The following is a 20918-nucleotide window of genomic DNA, read 5'->3' as shown; positions in this document are numbered from 1 at the left end:
GACCGGTGCGCGTGCACGCAGATCATATCCCACAGACAGAGCACGAGTGCAGGATGAGTCGCTGAGGAAAACAAAGAACATCTGCAGTACAGTCGGTGAAACTTTAAAGCTTGCAGCACACCTCTGAAACGCCTTATATTAAACCCAGGCATTTCTGAACCGAACCAAGATGGCGTGCTATAAGTTCTTCAACTGTAGGCATTTTGTCCTTAAAGTTTTCCTCGTGCAGTTTCTTGCTTCCCTGCAAACCTTTGCTGCGCCCTCACCCATCATCAAGTTTCCAGGCGATGAGACTACCCATACAGACAAAGAGGTGGCCCTGGTGAGTCTGCTTTAACTGTATAGTCTAAACCTCTGAATGTTACCAGTGATTGAAATTAATTAAACATATGTTGGTTTTGTCCTTGAAATGGGATGTGTTATGTGTGTCCTTATTTGTTTATTTTATCAGTTCTTTTTTTCTCTGTTAAATTCCATCACTGTAAAAATAAAATGCAGCATGAAGTTAAAACAACTTGGTATTTACAAATCAATTCAACCTACTATTTTTTAAGATGTCAAATAAATCTTTGGTGTCCTCAGAGAAATTATGGTAAGTTCTAGCTTAAAGTACCATATAGATAATTTATTATAGCATGTAAAAATTCCCACTTTGTAGGTAAGAGCAAAAATGTGCCGTTTTGGGTTTGTCCTTTTAAATGCAAATGAGCTGATCTCTGCACTAAATTGCAGTGCCATGGTTGGATAGTGAATGTTAAGGGGCGTTATTTTCCCCTTTTGACATCACAAGGGGATCCAAATTTCAATTACCTATTTTTCAAATGCTTGCATAGAATGGTTTACCAAAACCTAGTTGGGTTATAAACATAAGCAAAGTGTCAAAAAAGCAGTTGGACGTGTTACAAAGTATTTCTGTGCCGAATGCACATTGCACTTCGCCAGGGTTCGTACAAGTTTCTGAAAGTTTTTTTCGATTACAGGAACTGCTGAAGTTTCAGGGGTAAGCTATACGTATCGCTTCTTTTTATGGGCACTTCTCCCGGAAAAAAACACGCCCACATGTCAATCAGCAGGAGAGCGAGTGCCAAGTCACAGGCCAAGTTACAGGCATCACTTCACGCGACAGCTTTGTTTTATATCAAACTCAATAGCACAAAAGAAGAAGTGTGTTGTTGGATGTGAGGATAAGAAAGCCACCATTATGGAAACAATTGATATAGTTTGTTTATCCGGGGTAACAGCAGAGTTTTGCATTTGTTTGTTTAAGACTTCTGTGTTATGTTGGAAATAGGCCCATAAGTGCATATTATAAAGACGACATGAACATGTAGTGAAGTTATCCAGGTAGTGTTGTATAAAGTGTTGACTCGGACTCGCTCTTCCCACAGCTAGTAACTCCTTCTTCCAGATTTTTTAGTACGTTATCAGAAAGACTCAGTAAAGCTAATAAAACTAAAGACTCTTCAGAGATATGAAGAATGTAAAAATACAGATAAGAAGAAACAGTGGTGTTATGGAACATAGAAAAAGTTAGATTTTCATGATATGTCCCCTTACCTTTTCATCTCTGATAAGCTGCCATAACTTAATTTTTTAAGTTATAGTAACATAGAAATATATGTTGATTTGACAAAAATGCTGAATTTTTACAGTAATTTAATTAACACAATTGTATGGTTGCAGATTCTTGCTAATTTTTACGTTTGTTTCATGTACTTTTGTGTTTTGTACCACAAGAACACAATATTGTATATAGGGTGAATTCGGAAGGATTGGGACACTTTTTGCCATTGAAATCCTGTTATTTTGAACCTTTGGTCCTAATAAATCCTAATTCACCCTAATGTTTAAATGTTTGTGGTTAGGAAAGTATGAAAGGGAGTGAACATTCCTCTGCACCTTTTCTCTTCCACAGCACTATTTAAATAAGTTCTATGGCTGCCCAAAAGACAGGTGTAACCTGATGGTGTTGAAGGACACACTGAAGAAGATGCAAAAGTTCTTTGCTTTACCGGAAACTGGGGAGATTGACCAGCAGACAGTAGAGATCATGAAGAAGCCACGATGTGGAGTTCCTGATGTGGCCAATTACAATTTCTTTCACAGGAAACCCAAGTGGGGACAGAAAAACGTCACTTACAGGTGTGTGTTTACTCCAGACCATGACCAGTTACCTCTCTCCACTTTCTGTCAGGTTGTCTTTAAACATGTTAGACATACCTTTCCTTTAACTGAAGGAGCGTGACACTGGCAACCCAAGATCATGGGTTTGATTCTCAGGGAATAAGTGTATTTCTTAAATGCAATGTGTTTCACTTTGGATAAAGTAGGGGTTAACCAATATAGTTTTTTTTAAATGGCCACTGCCGGTATTGAGAAATCAATGTGGCCGATTGGCTGATATGAGGCAGATTGAAAAGATTTCTTGGCCACTTGGCCACAAAATTCAACATATATAGCCCACTGCAGTATATTTGTCACTAGATCACTAGATAAAAGTGCCTGCCAAACTGTTAGTGTAGAAATCCTTTAACATCAATATCATTTTATGTTAAATGTGGTCTTCTGGGTTTGTGAGTGTTTAGACAATTTTTGTATGACTTAGAAAACCAGTCAAAAACACAGAGCAAAACAACTTTTTTCAGACATACTCCCAGCAGGACCTTTGTGGCATGTTGCACAAGAAATTTGGAGGTGAAACTATTGTGGAATTTAAAAGCAACAACAAATCTAAACTTGAGAAGTTATAAAGTCTTACTGCAGAAAATGCTACTGCAGGTATGTTTGGCCTTTGAAAAAGTGACAAAACTAAAACATTAACAGTCCATTGTAAGTAAAGCAAGGACAGTTTGGGAGCTTGGGAAGATTTGCTGGTCTCAATGCCCTGGCAGTGTTTCCATTAAATGAGTCATGACCACAAGTATGTTTTTTAACCGGTTTTCAGTCCCTCTTTTCAGATTTCTGGAAAAAGTGTCTCAGTCTCTTTATTGCCAGTCTTATTCCTTATCTAAATGTTGCATAATCGAACAATATACTTAATTTATTATAGACATTTATATTAGTAATAACACCTCTCCTACATACTTTCTAAAAATCTCGTCCTCATACACATTGCAAATAGTTCCCAGAGAAAAAAAATGTCACTTAATTACTCAAAACATATTTGGTCAAGCCTTACTGACCAGTTTGGATAAATGTACTTAGGAGTACTGTAATTAGGAGGCTTAAAGGTCACATTCTTCCTGATTCCATTTTTTAAACCCTAGTTAGTGTGTAATTTTGCTATAATAGCATAAATAATACCGGTAAAGCGATGTATTTTCGACAGAATTCACATTTTTTTAACACCTAACCTGTCAAATTTCTTAAAGTCGCCATGAAATCTAAATGAAAAACTGTCATTTGTTTTGCAATATTGGGTATATTTTACAAATGATTCATCTGTGAGCTTCATTATTTCTTAAAAATTAATGTGCCCTCATAATCTTTAATCAAAAACGCAAATCTCATCCCCTCATCAAAACGATCTCTCTTTACTTCCCGTCACATGGTATGGCAAGAAAGATTGCAGCGATAAGCAGCGCAATGTCTTAGCAATTTCTGTGGCAACCGTGATATAAGCAGAATAATTATTATTAAATGACTTGACATTTAATAATATTGCAAGGTCTGGTCCAATTTAAACATATTTTAACCAAGAACCACACTTATTTGGGTTATTTTCAACCCAGCATTTGGTAAAAAATGGATGAAGCCAACCCGTTGGGTTGTTATTTAACCTACACTGGCTTGTTTTAACCCAAAATGCTGGGTTTGTTGGGTCAAATATAGCTTAAATATTTTCTGTGTTAATTTAACCCAGGGGTAGGCAATGTTGGTCCTGGAGTGCCAATGTCCTGCAGATTTTAGCTCCAACCCTGATAAAATCTTGCTTACTTGTAGTTTTCCGGTTGACTTTGTTTCCAGATGGACTTATTAGAAGCTGCATAACTTCAGTGAGTCAGATTAATTGTTGTTTGATCAGGACTTATCAGTTCTGTGTGCAATATGCATCAAACAGTCAGTAGGGCATATGCATGGCTGAGACTAGTCTTGAGTTAAATGGGTTTGCTATTGTTATTCATATTTACTGTAGTAAATACAATATTCCTTAGTCAGAGAATCAACCATATTACAGTTAACCCTAATTAAGGATAAAAATCAAAACGACAAAAAAAGACTGCCACCCCAGGCTAAGGTACGTAGCTACAGTCTTTTGGCAGTTGCTATGGTGCTGCTGTTAGATTGTGCTGTGATGTTTTGTTTGGCATTAGCTAAAAGCAAATACATGATGCACTATGGCAAGAGGTCTGAAAAGTATTCTGCCAAGTTCTAGTTGTTTTTTTGTTTTGAGTGCATGGTTAGTAGTATCTTGACACTAGTCTTCCAGAGTGGCCTGCATAAGAAATTCTCCCTCACTGATTATTGGAAAAACTTTGTAGATCTGTGCGACTCCTAAAATGTGTTTGCAGCCTCTGATGTTGCTACATAGACCATTTCGTGCTGCCTTGTAATGAGAGTGCAGGTTTGGATTTGACAGTCCTGGTTTTGCTTTGACATGGAGCATCTTCTAGGAGAAACCAGAGCTTGCTGCACACCCGCAGGTGATCAGAAACTGTATTAAGAGCACTTTGAATGCAGATGTGGTTGTATTAAACTTGCTGTAGTAGTGACACCTTGGACATCATGTCACTTTTATTTATTATATGACAAAGGAAAAGTAGCATGGGAAGTTCTTTTATACTGAGAGTGGGATGCAGACGTTTACAGAATCTTGCACCAGTTTGGATCCAGAAACTCCATTGAGGAACATGTTATTATTTTAGGGAGGTTTTGTCTGGATTTTTTCCTACAGTACATTACAATGCCAAACGTTTTAAATGTTTACAAATACTACACTCTGAAAATGATGTGCTGAATAGCACTAAAAGTGGTTCACTGGCTTGTAAACATATGGGGAACCACTTTAGGTGCTATATACTAAAGCACCTATGTAGAACCATAAGTGGTGCTATTGCACGACTATATATATAGCACTTAAAGTGGTTCCCCATATGATTACAAGCCAGTAAACCTTTTTTGCTATTTAGCACCATTTCTAGCGTGTAAAGATCAAATATAAAAGTCTTAAAATAATCAAGAAATGAAACTTGAAGAAGTTGGGATGAATTAACCAAACAGATAAGGATGTTTAGTGGCTGATTGTCAGTTTTCTTCTTTGCACAGGATCCTAGGTCACACCCCAGATCTGGATGAGGAAACAATTGATGACGCTTTCTATCGCGCATTTAAAGTCTGGAGTGACGTCACACCCCTAAACTTTACCAGGATCACTGAAGGAGAAGCTGACATCATGATTAACTTCGGCCGGAATGGTAGTCCAGAAAATCATGGATCTTTGTCTTTTTAATCCGTTCCATCTGTTTGAAAATTTCCTTATAACATATCACCTAAAGTTTAAACTTCTGTTTCATACTATGTTAGTTGTGACGACTTCTGTATTAAATGTGCTATCTTCTCTGTAGAACATGGTGATGGTTACCCATTTGATGGGAAAGATGGTCTGCTCGCTCATGCTTTTGCTCCTGGAGTGGGTATAGGAGGAGACTCTCACTTTGATGATGATGAGCTGTGGACATTAGGAGAGGGACAAGGTACCATTTATTATTTCAAATGTATTTTTTCTTGTAGCTTCTATGATAAATTTATACTAAATCTAGTCAAATTTTATAGAAATCTAAAAAAATGTTGCTAAACTTTTTTTACTTGTCAGATCTTAAATTGAAACTTAGGAAGCAAACATATTTAAGGTACAGTAATTACATAAGGCTCTCTCTCCAAATCTTTATTCAGTGGTAAGGGTCAAGTATGGTAATGCCGAGGGGGAATTCTGTAAGTTTCCATTCTTGTTCATGGGCAAGGAGTACAACAGCTGCACCTCTCAGGGTCGAGACGATGGATTCCTGTGGTGCTCTACCACATACAATTTTGATGAAGATGGAAAGTATGGCTTCTGTCCTCATGAGCGTGAGTACGCTTGATTGTACTGTAGTACGATACCACAAGCTTATAAAATTAATTGAAAAGTTTGCTTAAATATCTTTTGGGAATAAAATGCAAATGCTTTAACTGATCAACCATTTTTTTCTATACTGCATTGTAGTGCTGTTCACATTGGGTGGAAATGGAGATGGATCCCCTTGTAAATTCCCCTTCACGTTCCAGGGAGACAAATATGATAGTTGCACTACCTCAGGCAGGGATGATGGGTACCGCTGGTGTGCCACCACAGAAAACTATGACAAGGATAAGTCTTATGGATTCTGTCCTGAGACAGGTCAGTGTGCAAACTTCCTCCACTGATGCTTTAAAAATGACTTTATTAGTTAAACCTTAGCTAAAGATTGATATGCTTGCAGTTTATTTAATGGGTAAATATTTGGTGTTAGCATGTGGAACATACATACAGTTGGTTGTGGAACATATGTCATTAATAAATAACTGTAGGTAAATTGAGCACACATTTATCTATTGTATATGAATAGTTCTCTGTTAAACAGGTTTGCAGATCAGAGTTATAGAAAATAAATGCAACACTTTAGCCGTGTCCCAATTTGAAAGAAACTACATCCTAAGGCTGCACTGTAAGACTGATTGGGTCACTGCAACGTGACAGAAGGTCATTAAGGCTGTAAAATTCAAAGGCGGCATAAAATGCGACCTCAGAATGCGTCCTTTTATCTCTGGGCTGCAAAGAATAGAACAAATGGATCCTTCACAACAGAGCCTATCCCGAGATTCATTGCGCGTTTGTAACGACTAAACATAAGGGTGGATATTTTAAAATAAACATTTAAGTCTTTGTTAAATAAACGTACAGTGGGGAAAATAAGTATTTGACAAATCAGCGATTTTAATCGGTAAGGGAATTTGACACAAAATTTCCACCAGATGTAGCCATCAAGCCAAATACTGAATTCATACTAAGAATTCAGAACATTTAAGTATACAAGTTGAGCCATAATAAATAAAGTGAAATGATACAGGGAATAAGTATTGAACACACTTTATTTAAATGGTATTTAAATCTTGAAGGTTTCTTTGGCCTCTTTTATGAACTTTGATCTTCAGTTCTCTCCATATTTTTTTATGGGATTTAGGTCAGGTGATTGTCTGACCACTTCATTGTTTCCTTGGCCTTGTGTTTGGTATCATTGTCTTGCTGGAATGTCTACCCTCTTTTCATTTTCAGCTTTCTGGTAGATGGCAGCAGATTTTTATCCAGAATGTCCCGTTACATTCCTCCATTCATTCTGCCTCCAATAATATGAACTCTGCCAGTACCCCTTTCTGAAAAGCAGCCCCGAACCATGATGCTTCAACCCCCAAACTTAACAGCCGATTCACACCGGCTGCGTGGCGTGTGCGTCTCAGCTGCGTGGCATGTATGTTTTTATTTAGGCTTCCATGTTAGCAGGTTTGACAGTTCACACAGCCTGCATGACACGCACGTCTCAGGCGCAGCTCGAGCCGCGCCAAAAACGCGTGCATGCTAGGAATAGGACCGACGCCTATTTTTCACACTACATGCAAGCGTCTTGGAAGCGTTTCCAGGCAAAATATATGTCACCTATAGCAACAGCAGCGCGTCAGGCATGCTTCTGGTATGTACAGACACAGAAAACGCGACGCAACCGCCACACAACTGACATGCAACAGATACGCCACGCAGCCGGTGTGAATCGGCCGTAACTGTTGTTATGGTGTTCTTGGGGTGGTGGGCAGTGCCTTTTTTTCTCCGAACATGGTGTGTAGAATTACTGCCAAAAAGTTACATTTTGCTTTCATCTGACCATACTATAGTCTCCCAATTGTCCACAGGCTTCTCCAAATGCTCTTTCGCGAATTTTTAACTTAGCCTCAACATGCTTTTGGTTCAGCAATGGAGTCTTGCGTGGTGAGCGTGCATGGATGCCATGGTGGTTCAGTACATTGCTTATAGTTTTCTTTGAAACAACAGTAATTGCTGATGCAAGGTCTTCCTGAAGTTCTGCCTGAGTGGTTCTTGGCTCTTGGAGAACTCTCTTGATTATTCTTTGGACTCCTCGGACAGGGATCTTATTTGGAGCACCTGATCGTGGCCGGTTTATTAATTGATGCTCTTTCCATTTCCGGATAATGGCCCCCACAGTGCTCACAGGAACATTCAGCATTCTAGAAATGCGCCTATAACCATTTCCCCATTCAACGATAAGATTACGAAGATCTTAAGAGAGTTCTTTGCTTTTACCCATCATGAAGTCTTTCCTGTGTGCCTCCTGGGTAATGAAAAGCCTTTATAGGCCATCAATTAGGACTAAAGCAGCTGATACTAATTAGAACTGATAGGGGGCAGGGTTTCGCTCTAAATACTGACATATTTCAGGTGATCTCCTTGCTTTCTATGCTATTTTGCACCTTGTTCTCTTCATGTGTTCAATACTTATTCCTTGTGTCATTTAAGTATACAAGTGAGTCATAATAAATAAAATGTTCTGATTTCTTTGTATGAATTCAATATTTGGCTTGATGGCTACATCTGGGGGAAATTTTGTATCAATAGCCCACTTAGAAACCCCCTTACTGATAAAAATGCTGATGTGTCAAATACTTATTTTCCCCACTGTATGTATTTAAGTCACTGTTTTAGTTATGATTAACATGTATGATTAGAAAACATCACAAGTTATGTTTTGTATTACTATTATTCTATGTATGTTGCAAATATTTCTATGATTTATTAATTTGATATACTGTTGGTTAGTTTAATCTACATCAACATGTCATATTTTCTAAAATAAAAGTAATATTTTTCTGGTTCCATATTTATTTTAATAAACCCCAAACGTCTCTGCTGTGTCCTGTTGACAGGCGCACAGCATGAAAGGCAAATTATGGATACTCCAAAGGCTAGACCGTCTCATTTCAGTTTAAGCTTCATGGACTTTAGAGGCTGTGAGCTTCAAAGACAGAGTGCTTGCCTTCTGAGGTCCTAAGAAGGTTGCAGCCTTCGAATGCTATAAGCTTAAAGAAACGTACTGACAACAAATAGCCAGTCTTAATTCACCTTTAAGTTTCCAGAAGACTGTTAAAGTTTCTCTCATTATTACGAGATACTTTCCATTGTGTTCGCGATCTGTGCGAAGTAAACCAGGAGTACGGAAATCCTCATCTGGTTGTAATTCCTTGGGAATGCAGCCCTCACTTATGTGTGTGTGCGCGCTGTTGTGTGTGTTGAATGAAAAGTCTGCCTGAACAACAACACCAGAGTTGTGCAAGCCTTCACTTTACATTACAGACGATGAAAAACACCTAAAATTAGCTGAATGTTAACAATACAGCTCTGTTGCATCATACAGAATGTGCCATCATTTTGGGACTTTGTGTCTCATAATCCTCTCTATGCTCCAGCTCCAGTCCTGTAGTTTCAAAGACTGTGAGTTACTTTAGATAATATGCACGTTAACCAGTAAGTACCAGAGTTAAAGCCAGTGACTTAAGATTTAAAAACATACACTCTTCTGTATAACTGTCTTTTAACTCCTACAGGGTTCCCACGGGTCATGGTATTTCTGGAATATCATGGAATTTTGAAAAGTCTATTCCAGACATTAAAAGTCAGGGAATTTTGTATTTTATTCGACGTCAATTCACAAAAACATTTCATGATATTTCACAAGTCATGAAATATAAAAAATTTAGTTTGTTGCTTTAAATGCGGGGTGTATGATTTTTTAATAACGCTTTGGAAAAGGGCTGACTACCAAAACACACTTGTAGCCAATCAGCAGTAAGGGGCGTTTCTATTAACTGACATTGTTGCCTGGGTTGTGTATGTTTGGGGCGAGTCTATCAAAGAAGGTCCAGATTCTATTGGGGTAGGGGCGTGTTTGTTTAGGTGATTTTTTAAATGTCAACATTGGCTTTCAGAGATCATGCACCCCTCCTTTAAATGTTAGTTCAAAATGTAATCCGCTGGTTAAGTCTGGGTTCAAGCCTTCACTGATTTTAAGTAAAACTAGAGTCTAAACCGCCAGTTATAGGTATTGTTTATTCATTTCATGCATTTAATTTCAAACTTTTTTGTGTTTGCCAAAACATTTTTCTGTATTTATGTTCCCAGCCATGTCAACGGTTGGAGGTAATTCCGAAGGCGCTCCCTGTGTCTTCCCCTTCAAATTCCTGGGCAACAACTATGACTCCTGCACCACCTCTGGCCGCAGTGATGGGAAGATGTGGTGTGCCGTCACCAAAAGCTTTGATGATGACCGAAAGTGGGGCTTCTGTCCTGACCAAGGTGGTGTAGCGATACTTTATTTTTCGGGTTTATTGTTTGTTCAATTCTACAGTAACTGGCTAAACAGTTATTACTATTTGACTGCAATTTCAGCAAGCTCTTGGTTTACAAGCAGCATACTAGATGTGCCTATTAAAATCATAGGTCTTTTGCTTTGCTCTACGCCCAGTCACATCCTGTCCAATTCCAAGTCTGGCTGTCTGACTTTAGCCAAAATATTAAATCAGCCTCTGTCCCTGTTTCACAGGCTACAGTTTATTCCTGGTGGCGGCTCATGAGTTTGGCCATGCTTTGGGTTTGGAACACTCGGAGGACCCTGGTGCTCTTATGTTTCCTACTTACACTTTCACCAAAACCTTAAGGTTGTCTGATGATGACACTAAAGGCATCCAGGAACTCTATGGTAAGTATAAAAAATTATACAGTAATTGTGAAATTAATAAATGATAAAGTACTGACATAATGTCTTTCATATTTAATCAGCTATTCAAGCATGTAATAATAAAAGTAATCAAACTAAAGTATTATTGATATGCATTAAAGCTGTCATAGAATAAAAAACTGTATTTACCTAGGCATAGATGAATAATAAGAGCTCTATACGTGGTAATGACATATCGTGAGCCTCAAATGGGTTTGATTCCCATTCTAATGTAAACCTTGTTCATGCAAAAGCAGCTGGAAAACAGCCAATCTCAACATAACACCGACTGTGATGTAACAGTCGAGATGTACGCCCCAACATGTTTACTAATATAAGCTATTGGCATGAGCCTCAGAGCAGAGCTCAACATTATAGTTCATGACCCTTCCAAATACGGCAAAAATAGACCATTTCATTTAAAGGACAAATCCTTGGGTTGTAGATGTGTCCAGACGTTTCTGGATCATTTTTGCATTTAAATAAATTTGCATACCTTCTATGTAAATATCAAAGAACAATTTAACTTATTATTTCAATGCATTATTTGGCATCTTTAAAGAATTCAATGTGTATTTTACCATTTTCTTTATCGCTCTTTTTCTTTGTTGTACAGGTGTACCAACAGACAAACCATTACCCACTCACATTCCACCAGTCACTCCAATGGACATATGTAATGAGAACATCATATTTGATGCTGTAGCCCAAATCAGAGGAGAGATTTTCTTTTTCAAGGACAGGTAATAATAGCATACAGTACATCTCATCTGGTTCAAATTATTATTGTGCTTGTCACGTGTTTCTTTGCACTGTAACATTCAAGTACATATAATTGTCAAAGTTAGATTCAAGCCGGAAAACAGTACTGGTTTTTCCATAAAATGTCCAGGCAAGAATTTTCTAGGTCAAAGAAAAGTCAAAGCTATTTCTTTCATGCGTTTACTGCCAGGTCCTCTGTTCATCTGCTTTCAGTGGTTTCAAAACTGCTTCTTTCTGCTTGCATGCACTGGAAATGGCCCAATGGTCAGCTTGGGAAAACATCCTGACCCAATTTATTGGCCATTAACCATATCATTTTAAAATCATCATAGAAAAATAATTGAATTGTAGTGACTGGAATAATAGTTTGATGATTTAAGTAGCACAAAAATCTGAGTTATGCTGAAGCTTAAGCCACATTGTTAGTTTAAAATGCTAGTACATGCATACTCGCCGTGATCTTGTGGCAAGAAGGGAAAGTCCACGAACCTTATCCCACATCTCAACATTTAAATACTTTACCACAAACCTTACTATGTCAGGGGACATTTTTAAGCCATCAGTTAAACAAAACATTTTAGTGGGGGACTAAAGTTGCTGACTGCAATGCTGAACGCATTGCACGATTATGTAAACACTTTCCACTTCGCTGACTATAGACATTTGTACTGACTGGTTTTAAAAGCTTAGTCTTGAAGTACACATTCAATTTGGAAACTCAGCATGTTTGTATCCTAAATCTAACCCATAACCAATCTTCTGGTTCAAAGGATAAACCACATAAAGTATAGTACTTATCCAAAACTGGTTCAAACAAGCCTAACTTAAACCACAAAAAGTGTCTACTGAATGTCTTATTCACTGTCATAATTGTGGCTTTGTCTCTGTAGCCTTTTAATTACTTATGTTAACCCTTTGCATGAGTTCCAGAGAAACACTCAAAATAAAAGCATACACATTTCCCTTTTCCTGCTCTACTGCTCATTATATATTCAGAGATGAGAATCATGCATTTACACATTTCCAAAGCAAACATTTTGAGAGTATAAAGGCTGCTGCGATTGGTTTTCGACATCGGGCTTTGGAAGCAAACAGTGCCAACATAAACAACATCCCATGAAATAAATTCCAATCCATGTCATTTAAATAACAAAATTTGAAAAAGGTAGGAATTCTTTTTTAATACATTATAGATGTTGTATAAATCTTCTTCCTACATACCTACATACAGAAGCAACATTCAGTTTTGCAGCACTTCATCGAAGCATTTAAGATGCTTAGCTTGTCAAAAAAGACAAATCTATTGTTGATATATTTCATTTTTGCATCCCAAGTAGGGTTGCAAAGGGGCAGAATGTTTCCAGGAAATTTCTGGAAGCTTTCCATGGGAACTTAATTTGGGGAATTTTGGAAATATTCTAAATTGGAAACTTAACAGGAATTTATGGGAATTTATGGGAATTATTAGGAAATTAAGGGAAATTTATATAAACTATATCATATACAAACATAAATAAACATAATCAAATATTGTTTGATCATAAGCAAACATGCTTGCAAGGTAATACAAATTTTAAAAATGACGCTTGACAGATTTAATTGTACGTAGAACTTTAATAGATTTTTTCATTGAGTAACACAAAAGCATAATTAAAATCATTCTAGTTATTATAATAGTGCTAGCTTACATTAAGAAATCAAATTTTCTGGCCAGGCTAGCTAACTACTGTATGAACACACTTTGGTATTTGCTAGTTTAACTATATTACCATAGATCAGGGATGGGCAACTTCGGTCCTGGAGGGCCAGTGTCCTGCAGAGTTTAGCTACAACCATAATTAAACACACCTGAAATAGCCAATTAAGGTCTTACTAGACATACTAGAAACTATTAGGCGGATGTACTGAGTCAAGTTGGAGCTAAACTCTCCAGGAACGAAGTTGCCCATCCCTGCCATAGATCAAATGCATTTATCCAAGTTTTATCATCTTGATGAAGCCCTTGGGCTCAAATGCAGCAAGTGTGGCTTCTCAAGTAGTCAAGACCTGAAAAATGTTATGTAAAAGAAGACAATACCAGTAATTTTGTGACCTTGTGGGGACATTTTGAGGTCCTCATGAGGAAACAAGCTTATAAATCAAACAGAATGATGTTTATTGAAAATCTTAGGTACAATAAAGTTTTCTGTGATGGTTGGGGTTAGGGTTTGGGTTAGTGGAAGGGAATAGATGTGTTATGGAAGAATGCAAGTAAATGCAGGGGGTGTGGCCTCAATGGCTGTGTGCAATGTGACTGAGGAATGTACAGGGTAGAAATTCAATTGAAACTGCATTAAATCTTGTTGTTTTAAACAAAATTTTGTACACTTAAGTTCCCTATTATAGGCAACTTTGCCATTTTTTGTTCAAATTCCCAGTTTATTCCCATTAATTCCCATATATTCCCGTTAATTCCCATGGAAAGTTTCCAGCCTTGAAAATTCCCTGAATTTTGCAACCCTAATTCCAAGGGATTCCTGCTTCCAAGAAATAAAGTACATCAAAAAATCGCATAGCCTGTAAATTTGTCATTCAATTCCCTGAGCATCTTTCCATTTTCACTGATGAATGCTGTCAGTCTGTGGCGGCTATGAGTAGAATCGTTCTGCCCTGGAAATGTCATTAACACAAAGTTATGATCATATTACAGCATAATTCTGTGAATCTGTTGATCTCTGCACCAGTGAATCTCACTTAACTTTGTGGGCAATATGACTTGAGATCTCAGATATTCGCCCAGCTGGATAAATGCTACAGCTGCTAAAGGCATTTCATAGAGAAGGAGGGGTAGAAAGAGTACGTAAGGGCAGAGGGCGCATCCCCAAAAGGTTCACTAATGTTTTGTTTATTCAGCTGCACCAGAAAGTCTTTATTGTATCTTATCTTTGGCTCATAATTATAAGCTACATCTGAGGAATTCTGTAAAATATTTTTTTTCTGTCTCATATTGCCGAATTTATAGGACAGCTGCAAGTATCAGATGAACTGAACTAATGTCTAAGCAGCACAAGAGTTTTCTGTTCTAATGTGATTTAGGGTTGTTCAGAAGTGTGTGCAGCTGAAAAAAAATTGAGCTTTGGGGGCAAACTGTTAAATACGTCATTCAGATCGTAAAACCTGGTGTTATGATCTAAAGTTTAGCATACAGACTCGGAGAAATGACTGCTGACAAAGTAGTTTACAAAATACTTTAGTCTGCTGAGCAGTCCGGAAGTCTTCTTCTGTGAGACTTAAATGTTTTGGCCTTTGAAAAGTAGGTCAATGGAAAGAGGTCTGGGGTGGTGAGTATTGTTTCTGTGGTTAAAGCTAGGGCAGCATTCAAGTTTGGACATGTCCAAGTGGATCTTAACTCCCTGACTTCAACCATAACAAGAAACAGCTGCTCAGTGAATCACCTTATTGTAACCAAAGTGCATCTCTCTCTCTCTCTCTCTCTCTCTCTCTCTCTCTCTCTCTCTCTCTCTCTCTCTCTCTCTCTCTCTCTCTCTCTCTCTCTCTCTCTCTCTCTCTCTGTGAGATTTACTAGACCCCACCCTGTACCGGTATTATAAGATTCAAAGATTTATGGTCTGTGTGTTGAAACACATTGATCTCTTTATTTATTCTTCCTCTTCCCCTCCTGTTGCAGATTCCTCTTCAGGTCTCCTGATGCCCGGAGGAAGCCAACAGGTCCTATGCTGGTGTCTACATTTTGGAGTGATCTTCCAGAGAAGATTGATGCAGCTTATGAGAACCCGCTGGAGGAGAAGACTGTATTCTTTGCAGGTAATGCAGAGTAATACAGGAATCTTCTTGCACTTAATGTTAATAGACAACACACAAATTAAAGGGCACCTATGGTCCGATTCACATTTTTCCTTTGGTGTGTGTGTATTAAAACATGTTAACGATATACAAAAGGTAAAAACCCAAAGTAAACGACAAGGCGAGTTATCATCTCCAACATATATCTCTTTTCTTGGACTACAACAAACACACAGATTGTAGGCAACAGTTTACTTCCTGGGATTGGTGATATCATAATTCCTCCCCATCAGACTTACAGCCTTTAAGTTAAATCTCGTTAGCATTGTATTGTGAGCGAATCTTTCAAACATGGTAAGGAGCATCACATTTATGGCTGATATCAGAGGTATTCAGGCCAACACAACGTACAGGTTAGCTAGCCAATCAGGGACACAGCGCTTTACAAATCGATGAGTTTTGTACAAAATCTGTGCGTTTCAGGAAAAGAGTGAAATCTGGAGCTACAAAAATTTATGGTACGTAGGGGTGTGCCGGTTTCAGAATTGGTGATGACGGTTATGACGTGAGTCAAATGTGACGGTTCATAACATAACCGTCTGTGGGGGGCGTTTTGCTCGTTTAAATGCTTGTGGATTGACGCGAAAGTGTCATTTTACCATAAAATCATGAATGTGATGCCAAGTGTGTTTTTAACAGTAATGACTTTAAGCAATTTAACAGAAAGCAATGAAATATTTAAAAACACACTGTTGACAGAAGACTGCGCTGTCATTCTCTGCTCAGAATAAATGAATCCTCTCTCATCTATTTTGATAATCTTCAGAGAAACAGATTTAATTGTGTCTATATCTGTCATTACATGGACCAGAATGTGGGTTAAAAAGCGTCTTGAAGAGGTTTTGCTCATAAATGCATGTAAAGTAAAGTAATATGAACTTGAGATTTTTATACTGTTACTAAACTGCACAGTATGCGCAGCAAACGCAGCCGACAATGGCCACGCGCGGCAAACGCTCTCCACATACAGTACGCGCTGTTCAGTGCTCACACTTGCGAAGTAAACCGGCGTTTGAATAAACAAGACACTGATTAGCTACTTACTCTACGTTTATTTAAAATTAACAGCAAGACAAGCAGTGAATGTGCTTTCAGGAGAGTTAGATTAGCATGGGAGAATTTGAACTTGAAAAGCGGAGTGTACTGACGTCTTTCCGCGGTTAAAACAACATTCCTTCTTATGGTCATTCATGTTTATTTGATGCTATAAATTAACTAGAAGGAAGAGATGATTTGAAAGGTGAAACTTTGTTTAATATGTTTAATCTCAAAAGTAACCGAAAAGTAACCTGGTCTGTCCTGTATGTCAGCACGTTGTCAGTGTCTGCTCCGCTCTGTATTTTTCACTGCGTGAGAACATGGTGGGGTGTGTAACACAGACTGTTAACAATTGTTTTAAATAGTATTTAAAAATTCTGTATGATACATTTTTTTTTAAATATTTTAATAACACGGTTTTGCCGGTTATAGAGTTCTAATGACGGTGTTCAACTATAACCGTCGGTCTCACGGTTATATAATGACCGTCACAGCCCTAATGGTACGTGCCTATGTGGTAAAATTATTATTTTTTTAAACCATAAACCATGCAAACACAAATAATTGTTCCAATAACACACATAATAACGTTGTTTTTAGCAATGAAATAGGTGCTCTTTAATAAATATAAATGAACTGGAATGTGTGTTGCATTAACAATTCTGTAAAGTTAGGGGGTGCTCCAGCACCCCTCAGCAACCCTGATTTCTGTGCCTCTGCATGTTGTCATCTTGTTGTTCACTTTCTGGTAGCTCATTATTATTATTAATAATGATGTATCTAAACATACTGACCTTTGTCTTTACTGATTTGTTTACAATTTATCATGTGTTTATCATCTTGCAGTTTACTGTCTCCGATATGCATTCATACGTTTATCGTAGCTCAATAATATGAATGAAGTTATGAGATGTTTACCTTTACTGATAAGCTGAACGGCTGAGATTCGCCTGTTGGCTTCTGTTTTGACCTAAATCTGTAGCGAATGGTAGTTAAAGGTAATAAAACAACATGTTGGATTAAATGTTTACTGTACAGTCTTGCAGCTGACACAAACTATAACTGCTTAATATTTTACATTACAAATCTCAGTATATCATGGTTTTATTATATGTGCATCCACTTGCCAAGCAAGAATAAATGACCTACAATTTGTAACCACTTAATAGGTGATGAGATGTGGGTATATTCGGCCAGTACTCTGGAGAGAGACTACCCAAAGAAGATTTCCACCATGGGTCTTCCCTCAGATTTACATGCAATTGATGCTGCCTACTCCTTTCACAAGAGCAAGAAGACATACCTGTTTGCAGGGAACAAGTACTGGAGGTAATCCTTTTTCTAAACATTTTCCAAAAAATTGTATTATGTTAATCATCACCACACCACGAACCACTCGGTGAGTAGTACAGTTTTGAAAATGAACGTTAAGTGTTGTTTTAATGACATGTTTGTGCATGGTCATTAACTTCCATTCTGAAGCAGTCAAGAGACTTCTAAACGAGTCAAAAAGTCAAGACACGACCCATTGTCAAAATTTCAGTGTCCATCACTGTAGTTCATCCAAAACAAACCAGAAATGAAACTCAAAGTGTTAAATACCGGAATTATCCTTTAAGATATTACACAAATGTAGAACGCAATAAAGAAATTTCCTTCTTTTATAGGAATATTTCCAAGTTAATAATTAACTTTCTAAAACACTTTTTGGTGCCTTTGTTGTTTCCGTATAACAAATCCAAAGGATATAAAAATAAAAATAGTATTTTTAGCTTTAATTGATCTAGGTTTCTTTTAAGTACAGTTAAGTTTGTATTGAATTTGTTCATAATGCATCAACTATTTTTTATTGTTAATTAATGTTCATTTATAATGTACATTATAAACTAACAGTGGCGGCTCATGACCAATTCAAAATAAGTGTTCATAGTGTCATGTGTGTTGCTTGTGTTTTCAAAATATGTGTTTGTTGTGTCATGTAAACCATGTGCATCACATGTTTTGTCAAAACATATGCCTGCTGCACACGCGTCAAAACCATTTGTGATAAAAGAGACGCTCACGTTCACAAAATACACGCAAGACACTCCCTTAACTCCCAGTAAACTCTGAGATTAAGCGAGTATATGGCAAACGCGAGTGTCTCTTTTATCATAAACCCTTTAGACGGGTTTGCAGCAGGCATATGTTTTGACAAGACAAGTGATGCACATAGAATCTCTCAATGGACATATTTTGAAAAAAGGAACCACACACAAGACGGGCTACATACATGTTTTGATGAACTTAGCATCAAGCGACCTCGAAAAAAGAAGTCACCGGCCGCCACTGTACACTAATGTTAATTACTTGAACATTGAAATATAATAGTATGTGTAGACATTCGCTATTAAAGAAATGAATATCTATTAATCATAAAAGTGTAACCTCTATTTTTATCCTTTACCTCTCAGATACAATGAGGCCAAGAAAAAGATGGACCCAGGATACCCTAAACTTATTGCTGATTCTTGGACTTCTATGCCCGATGACCTGGATGCTGCCCTCAGTCTTAATGGTGAAGGTAAGGGATAAACAACCTACCTGTTGTTGCTTGGCTTCAGATCCATCATTGTCTATATGGTATTCCTTTTCTAACAAATTGCTTTATGAAGTAAAAGAACTTGAATTGGGTTTTCATTTTACTCCTATCCTCTCCCACACCTATGTTTTGTTGGCTCTTGCAAGGATATCCGATCCAAAGTGTGCAGTGCTCAGTTTGTGTATGTGTACGAGTTAGACCAAACCTGGAGCCTGGTAGAGAATTCTTGGTAGTTATTTCCAACCCAATTACTGTTGGCATTAAGCCTTCAACAACAAAATTAAACCACCAATATATTGCCCAAGGTTAGCACAAGGATTTTTCCAGTAATATAAACACTCTAAATCAGAAACAGAGGAAGAGGGGTAGAGTATTTAACAGCTTTACGTGAGGTGCTTACAACACATATGCACTTAAAAAGCATACTTTACGTGCACACACATATACACACCTAACAGAACAAGTCTGTGCAGTCTCTGAATGGTTTCTCTGTGTGTGAGTAATTAAGCTGTTTGGAGTTAAGCAAGCAAGAGCTGCTTCTCTATGTTCTGAATTAAAACTTACATTTCAAAATTGTATTACTGAACAGAAATAAATATAAATCTCACCCACAGCCTTTGTATGATTAAGCTGTATATTAAATATCTACTATTAATATATGGATTATATTTCTTTTAATCAAGTCAAATGGTATGAAGTCAATTTTTTTGATTTGTTATGCACTTCTGTGGTATGTTTTCAGGTTTCAGCTACTTCTTCAAAGATTCCCATTATCACAAAATGGATGACAGCACTCTGAAAACAGTCAAAGTTGGGGAGGTCAAAAAGGACTGGCTGCGCTGCTGAACATAAGTGGATCATTTAGCTCGTGGCACTCTGTCCTAACCTTCCTCACTAGGTAAACAAGGTCAGCGGTACCTTGCCAAATGACAGCACATTTACCATTCTGCCTTTCTTGGTTATTCAGATTTCGAGTTAGCTAAGCAGAGATGTCTGACAGTTTGACTGGGTGGATCATCCCTGCATGTTAAATATAGTCAAAAAAGGCATTTCGTAATTTTTTATGGTTTTATCATAATTCGGGTTGTTGCTTTTTTATTTTTAGTGTTTATTATGGTTTTCACCCCTTAACAAATGTAACCTATGTGTATGTCTGATTTTAAAGGACTGCTGACATTTTTCCATTTGCATATTAAGGTGGCAGTAGTGTCAGTGAGATGTATCTTTATTTTTTGTTTTGATTGTTTTATATTAATTTGCACAGAATAAATCCATCCAAAAATGTCTTAAAAGCACAATTGTACTTTTATAATAGTGCTCAAGTTCTCAGATTAAGGACTTAATTCATGTTATATTATGTAGCAAATACTATACATTAAAAATGCCTGTGTTTTATAAGAGGACACATTTTTATACGTGATAATTGTGTTGTCAACACAGAGACAAATAACTGTCAAAGCACATCAGTCTTGTTAGTCTCGTTTTTTCTTTTCATGATACAGAGAGATTCAAGGCACGGGTTGCCTGAAGACTGTATAGAGTTTGTTGCATGATGGACTCATGTCAAGCAAGTATCATGAGAATACTGGTTAATAATCATTTGTACTATTTTCTCTCTTTTGTAGGTTTTTATGACATATGCAAACTGTTTATATTTTATTGTTTTATTGTATACTTTGTGCACTTTGTCACTATCTCTCTTTAAATAAAGAATAATTATCCTTTACGTGAGATTTGTAGCTTTGGTAATTTTAGAAAAAAATCAAGAAAACTGGGTATTATTTGACAAATAAAATGGTTTCCATCATTACACTACATTTCAGAGTCAGAATTACCTTTATTCAGCAAGTGTACACTTCCACACTAAGAATGTATTGTGGTTTCCAAGGGCTATGAGT

General features: G+C 37.3%; 1 protein-coding gene across 1 annotated transcript; it reads left to right on the top strand.

Annotated features, from left to right (window-relative positions):
• The first annotated feature begins 32 nt into the window (after positions 1-32).
• mmp2 (matrix metallopeptidase 2) lies at positions 33-20746 on the top strand. The gene is made up of 13 exons (XM_065267876.2): positions 33-322; positions 1916-2142; positions 5266-5414; positions 5565-5693; positions 5893-6066; positions 6203-6376; positions 10202-10375; positions 10623-10778; positions 11413-11539; positions 15226-15362; positions 17609-17768; positions 18893-19002; positions 19763-20746. Exons 1-13 carry the CDS (start codon positions 170-172, stop codon positions 19864-19866), a joined length of 1974 nt encoding a protein of 657 aa, XP_065123948.1. The 5' UTR covers positions 33-169; the 3' UTR covers positions 19867-20746.
• The last annotated feature ends 172 nt before the right edge of the window (positions 20747-20918 follow it).

This window comes from Paramisgurnus dabryanus, chromosome 2 (assembly GCF_030506205.2).
Source record: "Paramisgurnus dabryanus chromosome 2, PD_genome_1.1, whole genome shotgun sequence".
Lineage (NCBI taxonomy): Eukaryota > Metazoa > Chordata > Actinopteri > Cypriniformes > Cobitidae > Paramisgurnus > Paramisgurnus dabryanus.
Note: the sequence above shows the minus strand (reverse complement) of the source record. Positions and strands in the feature narration are given on the sequence as shown.

What these genes read in the sequence shown, in the direction of transcription:
- mmp2 (XM_065267876.2), top strand. Translation starts at nt 170, where the DNA reads ATGGCGTGCTATAAGTTCTTCAACTGTAGGCATTTTGTCCTTAAAGTT. An exon ending in AGGCATCCAGGAACTCTATG is followed by an intron (nt 10,779 to 11,412) that starts GTAAGTATAAAA and finishes TTTGTTGTACAG; the next exon opens with GTGTACCAACAGACAAACCA. An exon ending in GAAGACTGTATTCTTTGCAG is followed by an intron (nt 15,363 to 17,608) that starts GTAATGCAGAGT and finishes ACCACTTAATAG; the next exon opens with GTGATGAGATGTGGGTATAT.